The 14154-nt window shown below is 62.7% G+C and overlaps 1 protein-coding gene across 1 annotated transcript in view; it reads left to right on the forward strand.

The window, feature by feature from the left end:
* CLCN6 (chloride voltage-gated channel 6) overlaps positions 1-14154 on the forward strand; it is a 31217-nt gene that overhangs the window by 9703 nt on the left and 7360 nt on the right. The window contains exons 3-17 of the mRNA XM_055138966.1: positions 316-381; positions 659-724; positions 3960-4026; positions 5318-5424; positions 5892-6018; positions 6792-6859; positions 7477-7535; positions 8190-8322; positions 8697-8810; positions 8956-9122; positions 9483-9606; positions 12594-12717; positions 13114-13267; positions 13437-13596; positions 13711-13817. Of these exons, the coding sequence (XP_054994941.1) occupies positions 316-381; positions 659-724; positions 3960-4026; positions 5318-5424; positions 5892-6018; positions 6792-6859; positions 7477-7535; positions 8190-8322; positions 8697-8810; positions 8956-9122; positions 9483-9606; positions 12594-12717; positions 13114-13267; positions 13437-13596; positions 13711-13817 (1643 nt within the window). The remainder of the gene's footprint in view (positions 1-315; positions 382-658; positions 725-3959; positions 4027-5317; positions 5425-5891; positions 6019-6791; positions 6860-7476; positions 7536-8189; positions 8323-8696; positions 8811-8955; positions 9123-9482; positions 9607-12593; positions 12718-13113; positions 13268-13436; positions 13597-13710; positions 13818-14154) is intronic.

Raw genomic sequence — 14154 nt, forward strand, 5'->3', positions numbered from 1 at the left:
GAACGTCTCCTGCTAACGGGATGTGTGGCCCCAGAACAATGCTCCCGAAGCCGACTGTTGGGCGGTCTAGATGCGGGCTGCAGACTGCAACCCACGTGGCCACGGGCTGTGCCCCACGCTGCCCCCTCTGCCCACCCCGCCCCGCCCCTCTCCTGCAGTGGCACAGGGGCCTGCAAAGCCTGCGGTGGCCACCGGGAGGCTGGTGGCCGCTCCTGACACTGCACCCGCAGCTCAGGGACCCGGAGTTTATCCCTTCCCAGGCTCACCTGACCCGCCCTGTCCACTTGGGCCTTTAACTTCCCGTCCCTCTTTCAGAGCTTGGACTATGACCGCTGCATCAATGACCCTTACCTGGAAGTGCTGGAGACCATGGACAATAAGGTGAGGCCCTGCTTGCGCCACTGGGGCGGACAGGCAGCGTCTTCCTCCGTCCGCGTGTCCCCCTGGAGCCTTCGACCCCTTGGCCTTTGCCCAGTCTCTCCGACACCGGCCTCCATTCGGTGGCCTTCGTCCTGCCCCCTGGCAGCCTCACCCCTGCCGTGCTGGGCATCCTCCCTGGAGTGGTCGGGAAAATGCGTGGCCGGGGGGGATGCGTCCCGGGCCTGCTGGTGACGTGGCCCAGGGGCCTGCTGAGTCCGACCCTCTCCTGTGTCCGCAGAAGGGCCGCAGGTACGAGGCGGTGAAGTGGCTGGTGGTGTTGGCCATCGGAGTCTGCGCCGGGCTGGTGAGTCCCTGAGGCCGGGGAGCTGGTGGGCGAGGGGGCGACCGCAGACGGGGCGCTGGTGTCTGCACAGAGACCGTCTTCTCACGCCCGCTGTGGTGTCTGTGCTCGGTGCTGTGCTGGTTCCTGACGTCTTTGGCGGTTTGGCTTCGTGGAGAGAAGCCCACGGCCCCGGGACTCTTTTTTAAAAAAGTTATTTGGGGAGGGGGCCAGGTTTGGCCGCACTAGGCGGTGCTCAGGGGCTGCTTCTGGCGCTGTGCCCAGGGTGACCCCTGGCGGGGCTCGGGGACAGGAGACGGGCTGCAGCAGAGCAGGCGCCCGCCCCGTGCTGTTTCTGCTCGGGTGCACTGTGTTTACTTATTTATTTATTTATTTATTTATTTTTGCGTCACACCCGGCGATGCACAGGGGTTACTCCTGGCTCTGCACTCAGGAATCACTCCTGGCGGTGCTCAGGGAACCATATGGGATGCTGGGAATCGAACCCGTGTCAGCCGCGTGCAAGGCAAACGGCCTACCCGCTGTGCTATTGCTCCAGCCCCTGTAATGCCTTCTTTATTTATTTTGGTCACATCCGGCGGTGCTCAGGGGTTCCTCCTGGCAGTGCTCAGGGGACCATTTGGGATGCCGGGGATCCACGCTGGGTCGGCCGTGTATAAGGCAGACGCCTGCCCGCTGCACTTTCAGGCAGTCAGCACTGCGCTCAGCCTGCCGGGGACCCCAGTGGACCCCAGGGTGGCTGTAGCGCTGCAGGGCAGGACAGTGCTGTGCCGGGCGGCCGCCCTTCTCTAGGAGGTGGGGTGGGCGGCAGCTGGGGGCAAGGACGTGCCGGAGTGCTCTGGAGTAGCGAGTTCACGGGTGACCCACGGGCTGGACACGATTTGAAGAAACTGCCAACAAGTCCCGCAGCCACAGTTCTGGAACCACAGTGGCTGCGCCAGGGGCCCACCCCCCCCCCCGCCTGCAGCAGGGGGGCTGGAAAAGTGGGCCCAGGCCGTGGGCTCCTTGGGGGCGGGCTCTGCGTTTGACCCGGAGTCTGACCCCCGACACAGCGCGGACTCAGGGCAAAGGCAGCGGCATTCAGAGTGATCCGGTCAGCCCCGGTCACCCAGGGGCGTCCACACTCCCGGTGGCAGGGCTGAAAGACCAAAGACGGGTGGCAGGGTGACGCCATTGATGTCTCACGGTGCTGGGAAGGACAAAATCAAGGCAGTGGCAGATCCAGGGTCAGGGGTGGGTGGTTGGTTCCAGTTCACAGATGCTGGCTCTGGCTCTGTCCTCCAGGGCCAGAGGGGCCTTTCGCATCTGGACACAAGTCCCAGGCCTGAGGGCCGCCCTCTCCCACCAGACTATCTTCCCTGAATCCCTGAGGGCTGCCCTCACTATCAGACTATCTTCCCTGAATTCCAGGCCCGAGGGCCACCCTCCCCCATCAGACTATTTCCCCAAAACCCTGAGGGCTGCCCTCACCATCAGACTACCTTCCCTGCGTCCCAGGCCTGCAGGCCACCCCCACCATAAGACCTCCTGCCCCCCCCCCCCGCAGGCCTGAGGGGCCACCGCCATCAGACCACCTTCCCTGCATCCTAGGCCTGAGGCCCACCCCCACCATCAGACCTCCTTCCCCTGGGGTGAGATGTTTGTGCCAGTCTTGGGGGTACAAACATTCGGTCCAACAGGCATCTTCTGTTTTCCAAAGAAGCATCCCGTCCATCACCTTCTTCGTGAGTTGAGACAAGTGTCATACTGAACTAGGCCGAGTTTACTGGTGCCGTGTAAGTGTGTGTGTGTGTGTGTGTGTGTGTGTGTGTGTGTGTGTGTGTGTGTGCGCGTGCCTGCCTGCATGTGTCATGTAGCCACTGAGCTGACGCAGGCTTATGTGCATGGCCCTAGTCAAGGTTTTGCTGATGGAAAGTTGACTCTCGGGAATCTTCCTCCGGGAGAACGGAGAGGTGAGGACTGTGCTCCGGAGTGTGGGGGCTGTCAGAGGGTTCCGGTCAGGGCCCGGGTCTCTGCCTCTGGGAGGCTCCGGTCCTGTCTCGTCGCTTTAATGACGTGCCAGCGTGTCTGTTTTGCCGTTCCCAGTCGCGGGCTTCCCTGCACTAGCTCTTACTCACCATCAAGTCCTCAGGTGCTACTTTTTGTTTCTGTGTTTTGTTTTGGGGGGCCACACGTTCCTGGCTCTGAGCTTGGATCACTGCAGGTGGGCTCAGGGGACCAGAGTGGAGATCAAACCCAGGTCCGCTGCGTGCAAGGCACGTGCCCTCCCCGCTGTCCTGTTGCTCGGGTCCCTACGCTACTTTTTGGGTGTGGCATCCGTGCAATGCTGGTCATCAGTACTAGCAGCCCTTCTGGCCCCTGCGTCCGGGGAGGGGCCTGCCTGTAATGTGTCACTCCCGCTCCCCGGTTACCGCTGTCGGGGGCTGAGAGACCCACCAGGCTGGGCTGAGCACGGGCTCTGCATGCACGCCAGGCCCGGGGTTTGCTCCCTGACACCGAGTGGTCCCCATGCTCGACCCCCCGATAAAAAGGGAACTCTAAAAGCCTGCAGGCTCTGGCTCACAGGCAGCCAGTTAAGGAAGTGGACCAGCCTTTGAGAGGAGATGCACAGCAGGGAGGGGGTTTGCCTTGCACGTGCCAGGTTCAGCCCCCGGCATCCCGTCTGGTTCCCTGAGCAGCGCCCGGAGTAACTCCTGCCTGCGGAGCCAGGAATAACCCCAGAGCAGCGCCGGGTGTGGCCATAAACAACAACAAAAAGAAGTGGAGCTTTGGATCATGAACCCGCAGATGCCAGACAGACGCCCCCGGGGGGGATGGAGGCGGCTTCTCTGATTTACCAGGGCTGCCGCCGGCGACACCAAGGCAGTGACTTCTGCAGTACAGAATCACCCCAGCAGGCCCACAGAAACCAACTCCGTCCCCTCGAATGCCACCTTTCGCATCCGTCCCCTGAGTTGTATGCCGGTCCAGCCAAGTGTCCCTGGGCACATTCGAGCGGTGACTTTGCAGCCACCGCGGCCGCAGCTGCGTGGGCCCGAGACAGCAGCGCTTTGTTCCGCGGGCACGGCTGGCCCCCTCGGCCCTCCTGCTCCCACTCACGCTCAGGGCGCTGCCGTCCTTCATGTTTTGGGGCGCAGATGGCGAGGCTGCGGTCCAGAGCGGCACACTCGTGGGCGGTTGGGGGCAGGGGGCCGGGGGCCGGGCGGGGCAGCTGTGAGGCCCTTCGCTGTCCCCACAGGTGGGGCTCTTCGTGGACTTCTTCGCACGTCTCTTCACACAGCTTAAGTTTGGAGTGGTGACGACGTGTATCCTTTGCAGCCCCCAGTCCCCCTCTGGACAGTGCCACAGAGACGACGGGGGCCGGCCCAGTCAGCCTGTGTCGTCAGGGAGGGGCCGGTCAGAGCCCTGGGAGAATTGGGCACGGAATTCCTCGTCGCTCTGCCCAAGTTTCCATACAAGGAAGTTTTCTGCAAGCCACAGTAAAACACTCCAGACAGTGAAAAGCAAGCACATGTCCTGGGCGAGTGAGTCACTGCATTTTAGAGACAGATTCAGAGCATAGAAGTTCAGTAAACATCAGAGCCCGCTGGCCCAGGGGGGACTCAGCCCAGGGTGTGAGTCATCGAGGCCAGCCAGTAAACAGACCTTCAGAGATGCTTCTCCCCGAGCTGGGATCAGGGCCCCTGAGTAACCGCCCCTGGGCCCCCAGCAGTGGCTCCGGACACAGCTCCAGGCCGAGCCACACCCGGGGTAGATGGGAACCCGGGTGCGCCGACAGCAGCATCTTACACTCAGAGTCGGAGGAGTGGGCAGCAAGGCCAGCCCTTCCCTCCTGTACACTCTTCAGCCCCCAGACAGGGCTTTAAAATAGTTTCTTGGTGGAGTGATAGTGCAGCAGGTAGGGCATTTGCCTTGCATGCGACCAACCTGGGTTCAATCCCTGGCATCCCATATGGTCCCCCGAGCACCTCAAGGAGTAATTCCTGAGTGTAGAGCCAGGGGTAAGGGGTCAGTCCTTAGCATCGCTGGGTGTGACCCAAAAACCAAAAAAAAAAAAAATAGTTTCTTGGGGGGAGGGGGGCATGCATAGTAGTGCTCAGGGCTTACTCCTGGCTCTGTGCTCAGGGATCACACCTGGTGCCAGGGATCAGACCCGGGTTGGACACATGCAACCAAGTGCCGTCCCCACTGTCCTGTCTCTCCAACCCCTGATGTTTTCACTCTTTAAATTAGTGGGAGACTAGGGCCTGACATGAATCGTTGAAACTAAAAATTGAAGTCCTCCAAAGCCAGTGCTCGGGTCGGGGGCCCCTACTGGGCCACTGTGCAGGGAAGGGCCGTGTGGTGCCAGGGACCCCCGGGCCACACCGTCAGTGCTCCCAGCCTGTCCCCAGTGCCAGGTGCCTGCTGGCATGTGCTCTGAGTGACCGCCCTGTCTCCCAGCCCAGGGCCCCCTGTGGCCATTCGTGATCCTCACGTGGTCTCGTGTAGGCGTTATCCGCGCGGGCCGCTTTCTCTGCCGTGTGGGTCTGAGGCCCGGGAAGGGCCACAGGAGGCAGCCTGGGCCCCGTGTGTCTCCCTTAACCCGCTCGGCAGCCGTGGAGGAGTGTAGCCAGAAGGGCTGCCTCGCCCTGTCCCTTCTCGAGCTCTTGGGCTTCAACCTGACCTTCGTCTTCCTGGCCAGCATCCTTGTCCTCATTGAGGTGAGCTGGTGGGGGGGGGGGCGGGGGTCCTGCAGCTCTGCCTCGGCTGTCAGGGATCGAGCTCGGCCTCAGCATCTCCAGCCCTGGGGGAAGGGGAAGGAGGTTGGAGAAAGCAGGGCAGAGAGGCAGTGTGGAGTCACCTGGGATTAGGTGCCCCTCTCCCGTGGCCGCCTCTTAGCACCACCTGGCAGGCCTCAACCAGTGACTCCTGCCAGGGGCCCCAGCTGGGAAAGGGGGTGCAGCTCCCCAGGTGAAGTGAACCCCCAGGTTTGAAATGTAGCTCCCCCGGTTCCCCATGGACCCACCAAGTCGGAAGCACCGGTCCGTCCCCCCGCCCCGCCCCACTGGCCGTGTCTGACTTGGCCCACTGGGTGCTGCTAGTAGGAAGTCAGCTCCCCCCCCCCCCCGGGCATCTTTGGCCCTGAGAAGGTTCCGGAAGGCTCTGGCTCCTCCCGCTGTCCCCACAGCCGGTGGCAGCAGGCTCGGGGATGCCGGAGATCAAGTGCTACCTGAACGGCGTGAAGGTGCCCAGGATCGTGCGGCTCCGGACTCTGCTCTGCAAGGTTTTCGGGGTGCTGTTCAGCGTGGCCGGAGGTGAGCCGGGCCCTCCCTCGCGTCTGCGCCCACGGGCACGAACCCAGTCGGCTGTGTGGGAGCAGCCCCTCAGCGGCCCCTCTCTCTCCTGTCCATTTCTTTCTCTATTGGAAAGATTTGTTTGGGGCCACATTCGGTGCTGAGGGGCTACTCCCAGCGCAGTGCTCAGACCATTTACAGCCAGGCCTGGAGCCCGGGGGGTTTCTGTATGCGCAACTCTCCCGACCCTGGTGGGCCACTTTTATTTATTATTTATTTATTTATTTTATTATTTTGTTCATTTTTTTTTTTAGACCACACCCAGTGATACTTGGGGGTTACTCCTGGTTCTGCTCTCAGGAATCACTCCTTCCTGGCAGTGCTTGGGGGACCCTATGGGGTGCTGGGGATTGAACCCGGGTTGGCCACATGCACAGCAAGTGCCCTTCCGTGGGTACTGTTGCTCCCGCCCCACGGGTGCCTTTTAAGCTCAGACACAGAAGGAAGTTTCCTTCAAGGCTGTTCAACAAGGCCCCCGTTGTGTCGGTTTCTGGCAGTCCCAGCAAGCTTTTCTGTCTGAAAGGCCAGCTACTGAAGACCCACTCGTGGTCAGCCCGGGCTCGATCCCCGGTGCCCCATCGGACCCCCTGAGCCAGCCAGGAGTGATCCCTGAGTGCTGAGCCCGCAGTGAGCCTTGAGTAGTGCCGGGTGGGGCCCAAAAACCAAAAAGAAAAAAGACAACAGGTAGAGTCAAGGTTGGGCCTGTGACCCCTGACCCCGCGCCCCCATTCCAGGACTCTTTGTGGGAAAGGAAGACCCCATGGTCCACAGTGGAGCGGTGCTGGGCGCCGGCCTGCCGCAGGTAAGGAAGGCAGACACCTGCGCAGGCTTGGAAATGACCCTGGGGGCGCCTCCCTTGGCCTCGGGGTTTGCTCTTGGTTAGGGGGCGCCTGGGCGGGCGCCGAGGGCCTGCTCAGCTCCGCCAAGCCCGGGTGGACGCCCTGTGCCAGCAGAGCAGGGGCTGCTGTCAGCCGGCCTCTGGAGACCCCGCGCCCCGCTTTCTTTCCACCTGGACGCTGAGCCAGCCGCTTGGGGGCCCTGCCCACCAGTCGGAGACGGGCTCTTCCCGGGGAGGGGGCTGGTCGAGCTGTAAGGGGAGCGAAGAGCACTCGCCCGGAGAGTAGCTTCCGCTGACTTCTTGCCTCTCTGTGTCACCCCAGAAGTGGGCCGAGAGGTGGGAGGGGACCAGACTTGCCCGGGACCCTGGGAGCCATCCTTGGTCTACCGGGCCCCTCCCGCCCGGCCGCTGTGTCTTCCTCCGCCGAAGCTGGTCTGCTGGTCCCCCTTTCTCGGACCTGCTGGCCACTCGCAGATCTGTTGAGAAACCCCCAGAAGTGGGGGGGGGGGCAGAAGGAATAGCTCCTCACCTCTGCCCCGGGCCCTGCCCCCGGGCCCCTCTGACTCCATGTTCTGCTTCAGTTCCAGAGCGTCTCTCTCCGGAAGATCCAGCTGAACTTCCCCTATTTCCGAAGTGACAGGTATGGGCAGTGGGAGCCCCCGCCCGCCTTGGGGGCGCGCCCTGCCAGGCAGCCTCTCCGCAGCCCTGCGGCCCCCGGTCCTGGTTGGGCAGTGAGGCCGGGGCCCTGTGGAAGGGCCGGCGAGGAAGGCCCTGGCATGTGCTGGAGACGTTTCCCTCCCAGGTGCCCCTGTGCAGTCGCCGTCCTGCAACTCTGTCCAGGGATTTGTGTGTGTCCAGACCCGCACAAGGGCTTGAGGGGTCCCCCAGGGCCAGCACTGCCCCCTGCGCTGGAGGTGTGGTTAGTTTGTGGTGAAGTGTGCACCTTGCATGCAGGGGAGCAAGCCCCAGCGCCCTCCCACCCGCCAGCACGCGCCTGTTTCTGGGAGATGGGCAGACTTGGCTCTAACGGAGGCGTCCACCTTTCTGCCGGTGGCGAAATCCGGGTTCTTGGAAGAAGCCAGGAACCCCACTCGCTGCTGAAATCCCGCACACCTGTGAACCACGCCCGCTGCGGGAGCCCCGCCCACCGTGGGACCCGCCCATCTGTGCAGCCCCGCCCACTTGGGGACGCCACTCACAGCAGCAGCTGTAGGACCCCAGCTCTGGAGCTAGCGTCCGCGTCTGGGGTTGCCCCTGCCTCTCCTGGGTCAACCGCCTCCTCCTCTCTCCTCAGAGACAAGCGGGACTTTGTATCAGCAGGGGCGGCCGCTGGAGTCGCTGTGGCGTTCGGGGCTCCCATTGGGGGTACCTTGTTCAGCCTGGAGGAGGGCTCGTCCTTCTGGAACCAGGGGCTCACGTGGAAAGTGGTGAGACTTAGCCACAGCCCAGACTCCCCCGGCGTCACTCCGTGCTCACCGAGCTCCAGTGCGCCCACTGAAGGGAGGGCACATCTGGGGATGCCTTTGTTATCCTGGCTCCTGCCCCCGGGCGCAACCCCCGGTCACACTGAGGCAGCTGCAGGGGCGGGCGGGTCCTGGAAGGGGAGCAGAGCTGGACTTGAACCCAGGACACCTCCTAGTGGGTCTGGTCGTCCTCCTGTTTACGTGAACTAAATCCACCCCACCCCCAAGGCTGCTTCTCGCCTGCCTGTCCTGGCCCCCCCAGAGGCCCCAGCCCTGGACCCCGAGAGCTCCCTGCGCTCTCGCCGGCCAACGCTCTCTCTCTCTCTCCCGCCCTCCAGCTCTTCTGCGCCATGGCCGCCACCTTCACTCTCAACTTCTTTCGCTCTGGGATCCAGTTTGGAAGCTGGGGCTCCTTCCAGCTCCCCGGTCTGCTTAACTTCGGGGAGTTCAAGGTGAGCCTCCGCCTGACCCCAGAGTGTCTCGGTCCTTGAACGTGACTCGCGCTCGCCTCCCCTCCCCGCCTGGCTCTCGCTTCAGCCCCTTCCTGCTCTCATGGGCTCTGGTTTTTCTCTCTCCTCCCCTTGCTCCTTCTCTCAGTGCTCTGACTCTGATAAAAAATGTCATCTCTGGACAGCTATGGATTTGGGGTTCTTCGTCATGATGGGGGTCATCGGGGGCCTCCTGGGAGCCACGTTCAACTGTCTGAACAAGAGGCTTGCGAAGTACCGTATGCGGAACGTGCACCCGAAACCTAAGCTCGTCAGGTATCTCTGCAGTCGCCCCCCGCCCCCCAGTCCTGCAGGGGCTGCCCGGGCCTCGTGTGGACCGGGCTGTCCCCTCCCAGGAAGGTGGGTGGCGGAGCCCGCGGGGTCACGAGCCCGGCCTGGGTGCAGGGCTGAGATTGGAGTCGGGCGACTGGCCCTGGGGGCTGGGTCCTTCCTCTGTGAGGAAGTGGGCCCGGCTGCCTCTGCGCGGCCAGTGGCTGGAGAGTGGCCAGCCTGGGCAGTTTCCACCCCTGCACTGCGGCGGGGCGGGGGAAGGAGCTTTGTGGGTGCACAGGGTTACGCTTTGGGGTTCCCCCAGGCCGGGTGACTTTTGGCTTCACCGCTTGCTTTGTCTCCTAGAGTCCTCGAGGGCCTCCTGGTGGCGCTGGTGACCACCGTGGTGGTGTTTGTGGCCTCGATGGTGCTGGGGGAGTGTCGGCCACTGTCGGCGGCCCAGCTCGGGAACGGCTCGCTCCAGCTCCAGGTGACCCCCCAGGCCCCCCCACCCCCCGTGGAACCCAGGAAGGTCAGGCTTGCCTCTTTGCTGCAGACAGTCATCGGAGGGGTTCCGAGTGCCCGGGGGTGGTCTCGGCCTGCGGGGAAGCCTCCCCACCCCCCTTCGCAGGAAGCCTCCCCACCCCCCTTTTCCCATCTGTGAGCCGCAGTGACGGGCCGGGAGGGTCACTGCCGCCTGGGTTCTGGGCGAGCCTGGCTCACTGCTGTTTGCATTTCTCTTCCCCCTCTCGGGAGAGCCTTTGCCTGGCGGAGCCGGGGCCGCAGTGCGGAGAGCAGAGCTCGCGCGCTCCCGTCTTCCCTTCAGCCCGGGGGGGCTGAGAGCCCAAGACTGTACACCCAGCGGCAGTACTGGGCTGCTCTGGGGTGCTTGCTCCCGCGCCTGAGCTGCTCCTGGCCGGCCACAGAAATCTTAGCGTCTCCCTTGGCTGGCTGTGGGCTCGCCGTGCCCAGGAAGGGTCTGGCTGAGCAGCCGGGATGTGGCAGATGGCCTCGGCAGCTGCTCCTCGCCGAGGTCAATTGTTCTGTTTTCAAAAGGTTTCAAAAGGCGGGAAAATCTGCTAGCCCGGCGTTACACAGCCTGCAGAGTCTGAAACGTTCACTGTCTGGCTCTTTAGGGAAAAAGTTCACGAGCCCTCGTTTGAATTATTCCAGACCCCCTCGGTGGAATCTATGCAGATAATCTAAAATGTGCCGGAGGAACCTGGAGGCGTAGGTTCGGAGACGCGGGTGGCAGGGCAGCCAGAGCCCGGCGAGCCGCTGGCACGGGCCTTCCCGGCACTGCCAGGAGCCGGGCAGCGCCAGGCGCTAGTTGTGTGAAGGACCTTCCGCCCAGCTCCGCAGAGTCGTGCTCTCTATTTTTTAAAATAAGTTTTATTGGATCACCGTGAGATACAGTGACAGGCTTTCATGGTTACGTTTCAGTCACACAGTGCCCGAGCACCCCCCCTCCACCAGGGCACATTTCCCACCACCGTTGTCCCCAGTGTCCCTCCCGCCACCCCCACCCCACCCCACCTCTGTGGCAAGTGCTTTCCTTCTTACTCTCTCTCTAATTTTTGGCATTATGATTTGCAGTACAGATACCAAGAAGCCATCCTGTTTGGTCCTTAGTCTACTTTCAGCACAGTCTCCCCTCCCGGGCGATCCCCCCAACCACCCTTTCCTTAGTGGTTCCTTCTCATCCCAGCTGCCTTTCCCCCCAGCACGGGGGGCCAGTTCCACACCATGGAACAATCCTCCCGGCCCTTATCTCTGCTGTCCTTGGGTGTCAGTCTCCTGTTATGTTATTTTATATTCCACAAATGAGTGCAGTCATTCTACGTCTGTCCCTCTCTCTGCCTCATTTCACTTAGCATGATACTCTCCAAGTCCATCCACTTAGATGCAAATTTCATGATTTCATCTCTTCTAACAGCTGCATAGTGTTCCATTGTGTAGATGTACCAAAGTTTCTTTAACCAGCCGTCTGTCCTCGGGTACTCGGGTTTCTCCAGATTCAGTCGTGCCCTTTAATCCTTCCCCACCACCACAGTGGCGTGGGGGTTCTCCCATCTAACAGGTGAGAAAACCCAAGCAAAGGAAGGCCTTTTTCTGGGGTGATTTTGGAGGGGCCACAACTAGCATTGCTCAGGGGGGCACCCGGGCCGTGCCTTCATCGCCTGAGTAAGGTCTCCTGAGGGGCGTACCACGTGCAGTACCAGAGACTGAACCAGGCTCATCCATGTGACTCGCAGGCTTACTTCCGGTATCAGCCCTCCAGGCAGCCCCCAAAGGGCTCTTGTGGCAGTGATTTGGGGCCACCCCCAGGGGGCTCCGGGCTGACTCCTGGCGCTGTGGCTCTGAGTACCCATACGGGGCATCCGGAATTGAACCAGAGTCAGCCTCATGCAAGGCCCGTTCCTTAACCCGGTGCTGTCGCTCCAGCCCCAAAGTAAGGTCCTGACCAAGGCCCGCTGGCGCAGTTACGCCACCTTCTTCTCTCTTAGCTCCCAGCAGGGGGCGCTGCCCCATTAGTTTTCCCAGCCAGGCGCACCCTAGTTGTGCCCACAAAAGTGCCTCTCCAGGGTGTCATTTGGAAGCTAGTCCAGGAAAATTCCGCATCTGAAACGAGCTTGGGAATAACACTATTTGCTTGCCCAGAGTTGGGTCTGAGGGTGCCCTCTGCACTCCTGGACACCCCAGCCAGGGAGCACGAACCATCTGGCGCTAAGGGAGCCTCACTCCCGGAGGGTGGGGCCGGGAGTCTCATCTCATGGTCTAGCCCCCATGCCGGGAGGAGAGTGAACTGGGGAAGGGCAGTGACCGCGGCAGCGAAGGGCCGGGGGCCTGCGTCCAGCCTTCGGTGGAGGGGAGGTTTCCTTGCGGCAAAATTTGGGGGTGTTGTTTGGTTTTTTGTTTTGTTTGGGGGCAGTGTGCGGGGCTTGCTTCCTCCTGCTCTGGGCTCGGGGATCACCCTGGCAATGTCGGGGAACCGGGTATGGTGCAGGGGATGGAGCCCGGGTCACCTTGTGCAAGGCAGGCGCCTTCCCCGCTGCACTGTCACTCCGGCCCAATTAGGCGGGGCTGTCAGCACAAACCCTAACCCTAACCCTAACCCTACCTCGCCTGGGTGCTACTCGCCAGGGCCCGGAAATCCCAGCCCCATCGGTCCAGGCCTGGCGCTCTGGCCCACACTTAACAGCTGCATGGCTTAGAGGTGCCGTGGAGCTGTGTCACCTCTTCATGATGGATGGGCACAGGGTCCACGTGCAGAGGACACTGCCCCACGCGGGCCCACTCGTGTGTGGAGTTCTCGGGGGCGGCCTGGTTACTGGGGGAGATGACTCGAGGCAGACTGTCGCCCCCGTGTCGACCTCCGTGACCAGGCTGGGCGCTGTGGACTGTCAGCCTGGCTCGGGACAGCCCATGCGATGACCCCCGTGTCCAGCCGGGCACTGACCCTGGCTCCTTCCCCAGGTCGCCCCCGATGTGAATTCCAGCATCAAGACTTTCTTCTGCCCCAACGAGACCTACAACGACATGGCCACCCTCTTCTTCAACCCACAGGAGGCGGCCATCCTGCAGCTCCTGCACCAGGACGGTGGGTGGGCAGGCCCGGGGACCCCCGCCCCAGACACAGCAGCCGGCCCTTCCGTGTCTGAGATGCGCGTGGGAATGGCGCTGCTTGCTTGCCCAGAGCGCCCCAGCCCCACTAGCAGCCCTGCCTCCAACGCTGAGAGAAAACCCCAGCAGGAGCAGGAGGAAGCAGGAGGATCTGGGGGCCCCGGCAGGCTCGGGGCGTTGGACTCGGTCTGTCTGCTCTTGTCTTGCAGGCGCCTTTAGTTAGATTTGTGTTTGGGGGGCCACACCTGGCGGTGCTCAGGGCTTACACTCCTGGCAGGGCTCGGGGGACCATCCGGGGTGCCAGGGATCGAACCTGGGTCAGCTGCCTGCACAGCCAGCGCCATGGCCACCGTGCTCTCTCTGTCCCTTGCAGGTACCTTTAGCCCCATCACGCTGGCCCTGTTCTTCGTCCTCTACTTCTTGCTGGCATGCTGGACTTACGGCGTGTCTGTGCCAAGTGGCCTTTTTGTACCTTCTTTGCTATGTGGAGCTGCTTTTGGACGTTTGGTGGCAAATATCCTGAAAAGGTGCCGTGAGAGAGAGAGAGAGGGAGAGGGGGGAGAGAGAGAGAGAGAGAGAAAGAAGAGAGAGGAGAGGAGAGAGGGAGGGAGAGAGAGAGAGAGTGTGTGTGTGTGTGTGTGTGTGAACACCCCACACACCCCAACTCTAAGTTCCCTCTGGGTTTCTTGCTCCCAGCTACATCGGACTGGGCCACATCTACTCGGGGACCTTTGCCCTGATCGGGGCCGCGGCGTTCCTGGGCGGGGTCGTCCGCATGACCATCAGCCTCACCGTCATCCTGATCGAGTCCACCAACGAGATCGCTTATGGGCTGCCCATCATGGTCACCCTGATGGTGAGCCCCCTCAGGTCCAGGCCGAGTGTGGGCCCCAGGCCAGGCCTGTGCTCAGTGCCCAGCTCCGCCCCGGCCCCAGGGCCGCCCCGCGCCAGTCTCTGTCCTGTGTTGCAGGTGGCCAAGTGGACGGGGGACTTCTTCAACAAGGGCATCTACGGCGTCCACGTGGACCTGCGCGGGGTGCCACTGCTGGAGTGGGAGACGGAGGTGGAGATGGACAAGTAAGGCTGACGGGCAGGGCCGAGGGAGCACTGGCTTGGGGTGGGGGTGCTCGCTCGGGGGTGGGGGGCAGGGTAAGGGGAAGATCACCCGTGTCCATGCCGTGGGCCTCGCTGCCGTCAGGCCCATCCCAGCCCCTTGCCCGCCCGGGCCTCCTGCCTGTCCAGACCCACAGAGCCCGGGCCGGCCTTCAGGAGGGAGGGGGGAGCCCCTGCGTCCTGCCGCCCAGTGGTCTTGAGGGGCCCAGCCCGGCCCGCTTCAGCCTCTGGCACCCGGTGGGGGGAGGCACCAGTGCCTCTGAGTGGCAGCTGCCACTCAGTGGGGTGGGCGGTGCCAGGC

The sequence above is a fragment of the Sorex araneus genome, chromosome 5 (genome assembly GCF_027595985.1).
Source record: "Sorex araneus isolate mSorAra2 chromosome 5, mSorAra2.pri, whole genome shotgun sequence".
NCBI lineage: Eukaryota > Metazoa > Chordata > Mammalia > Eulipotyphla > Soricidae > Sorex > Sorex araneus.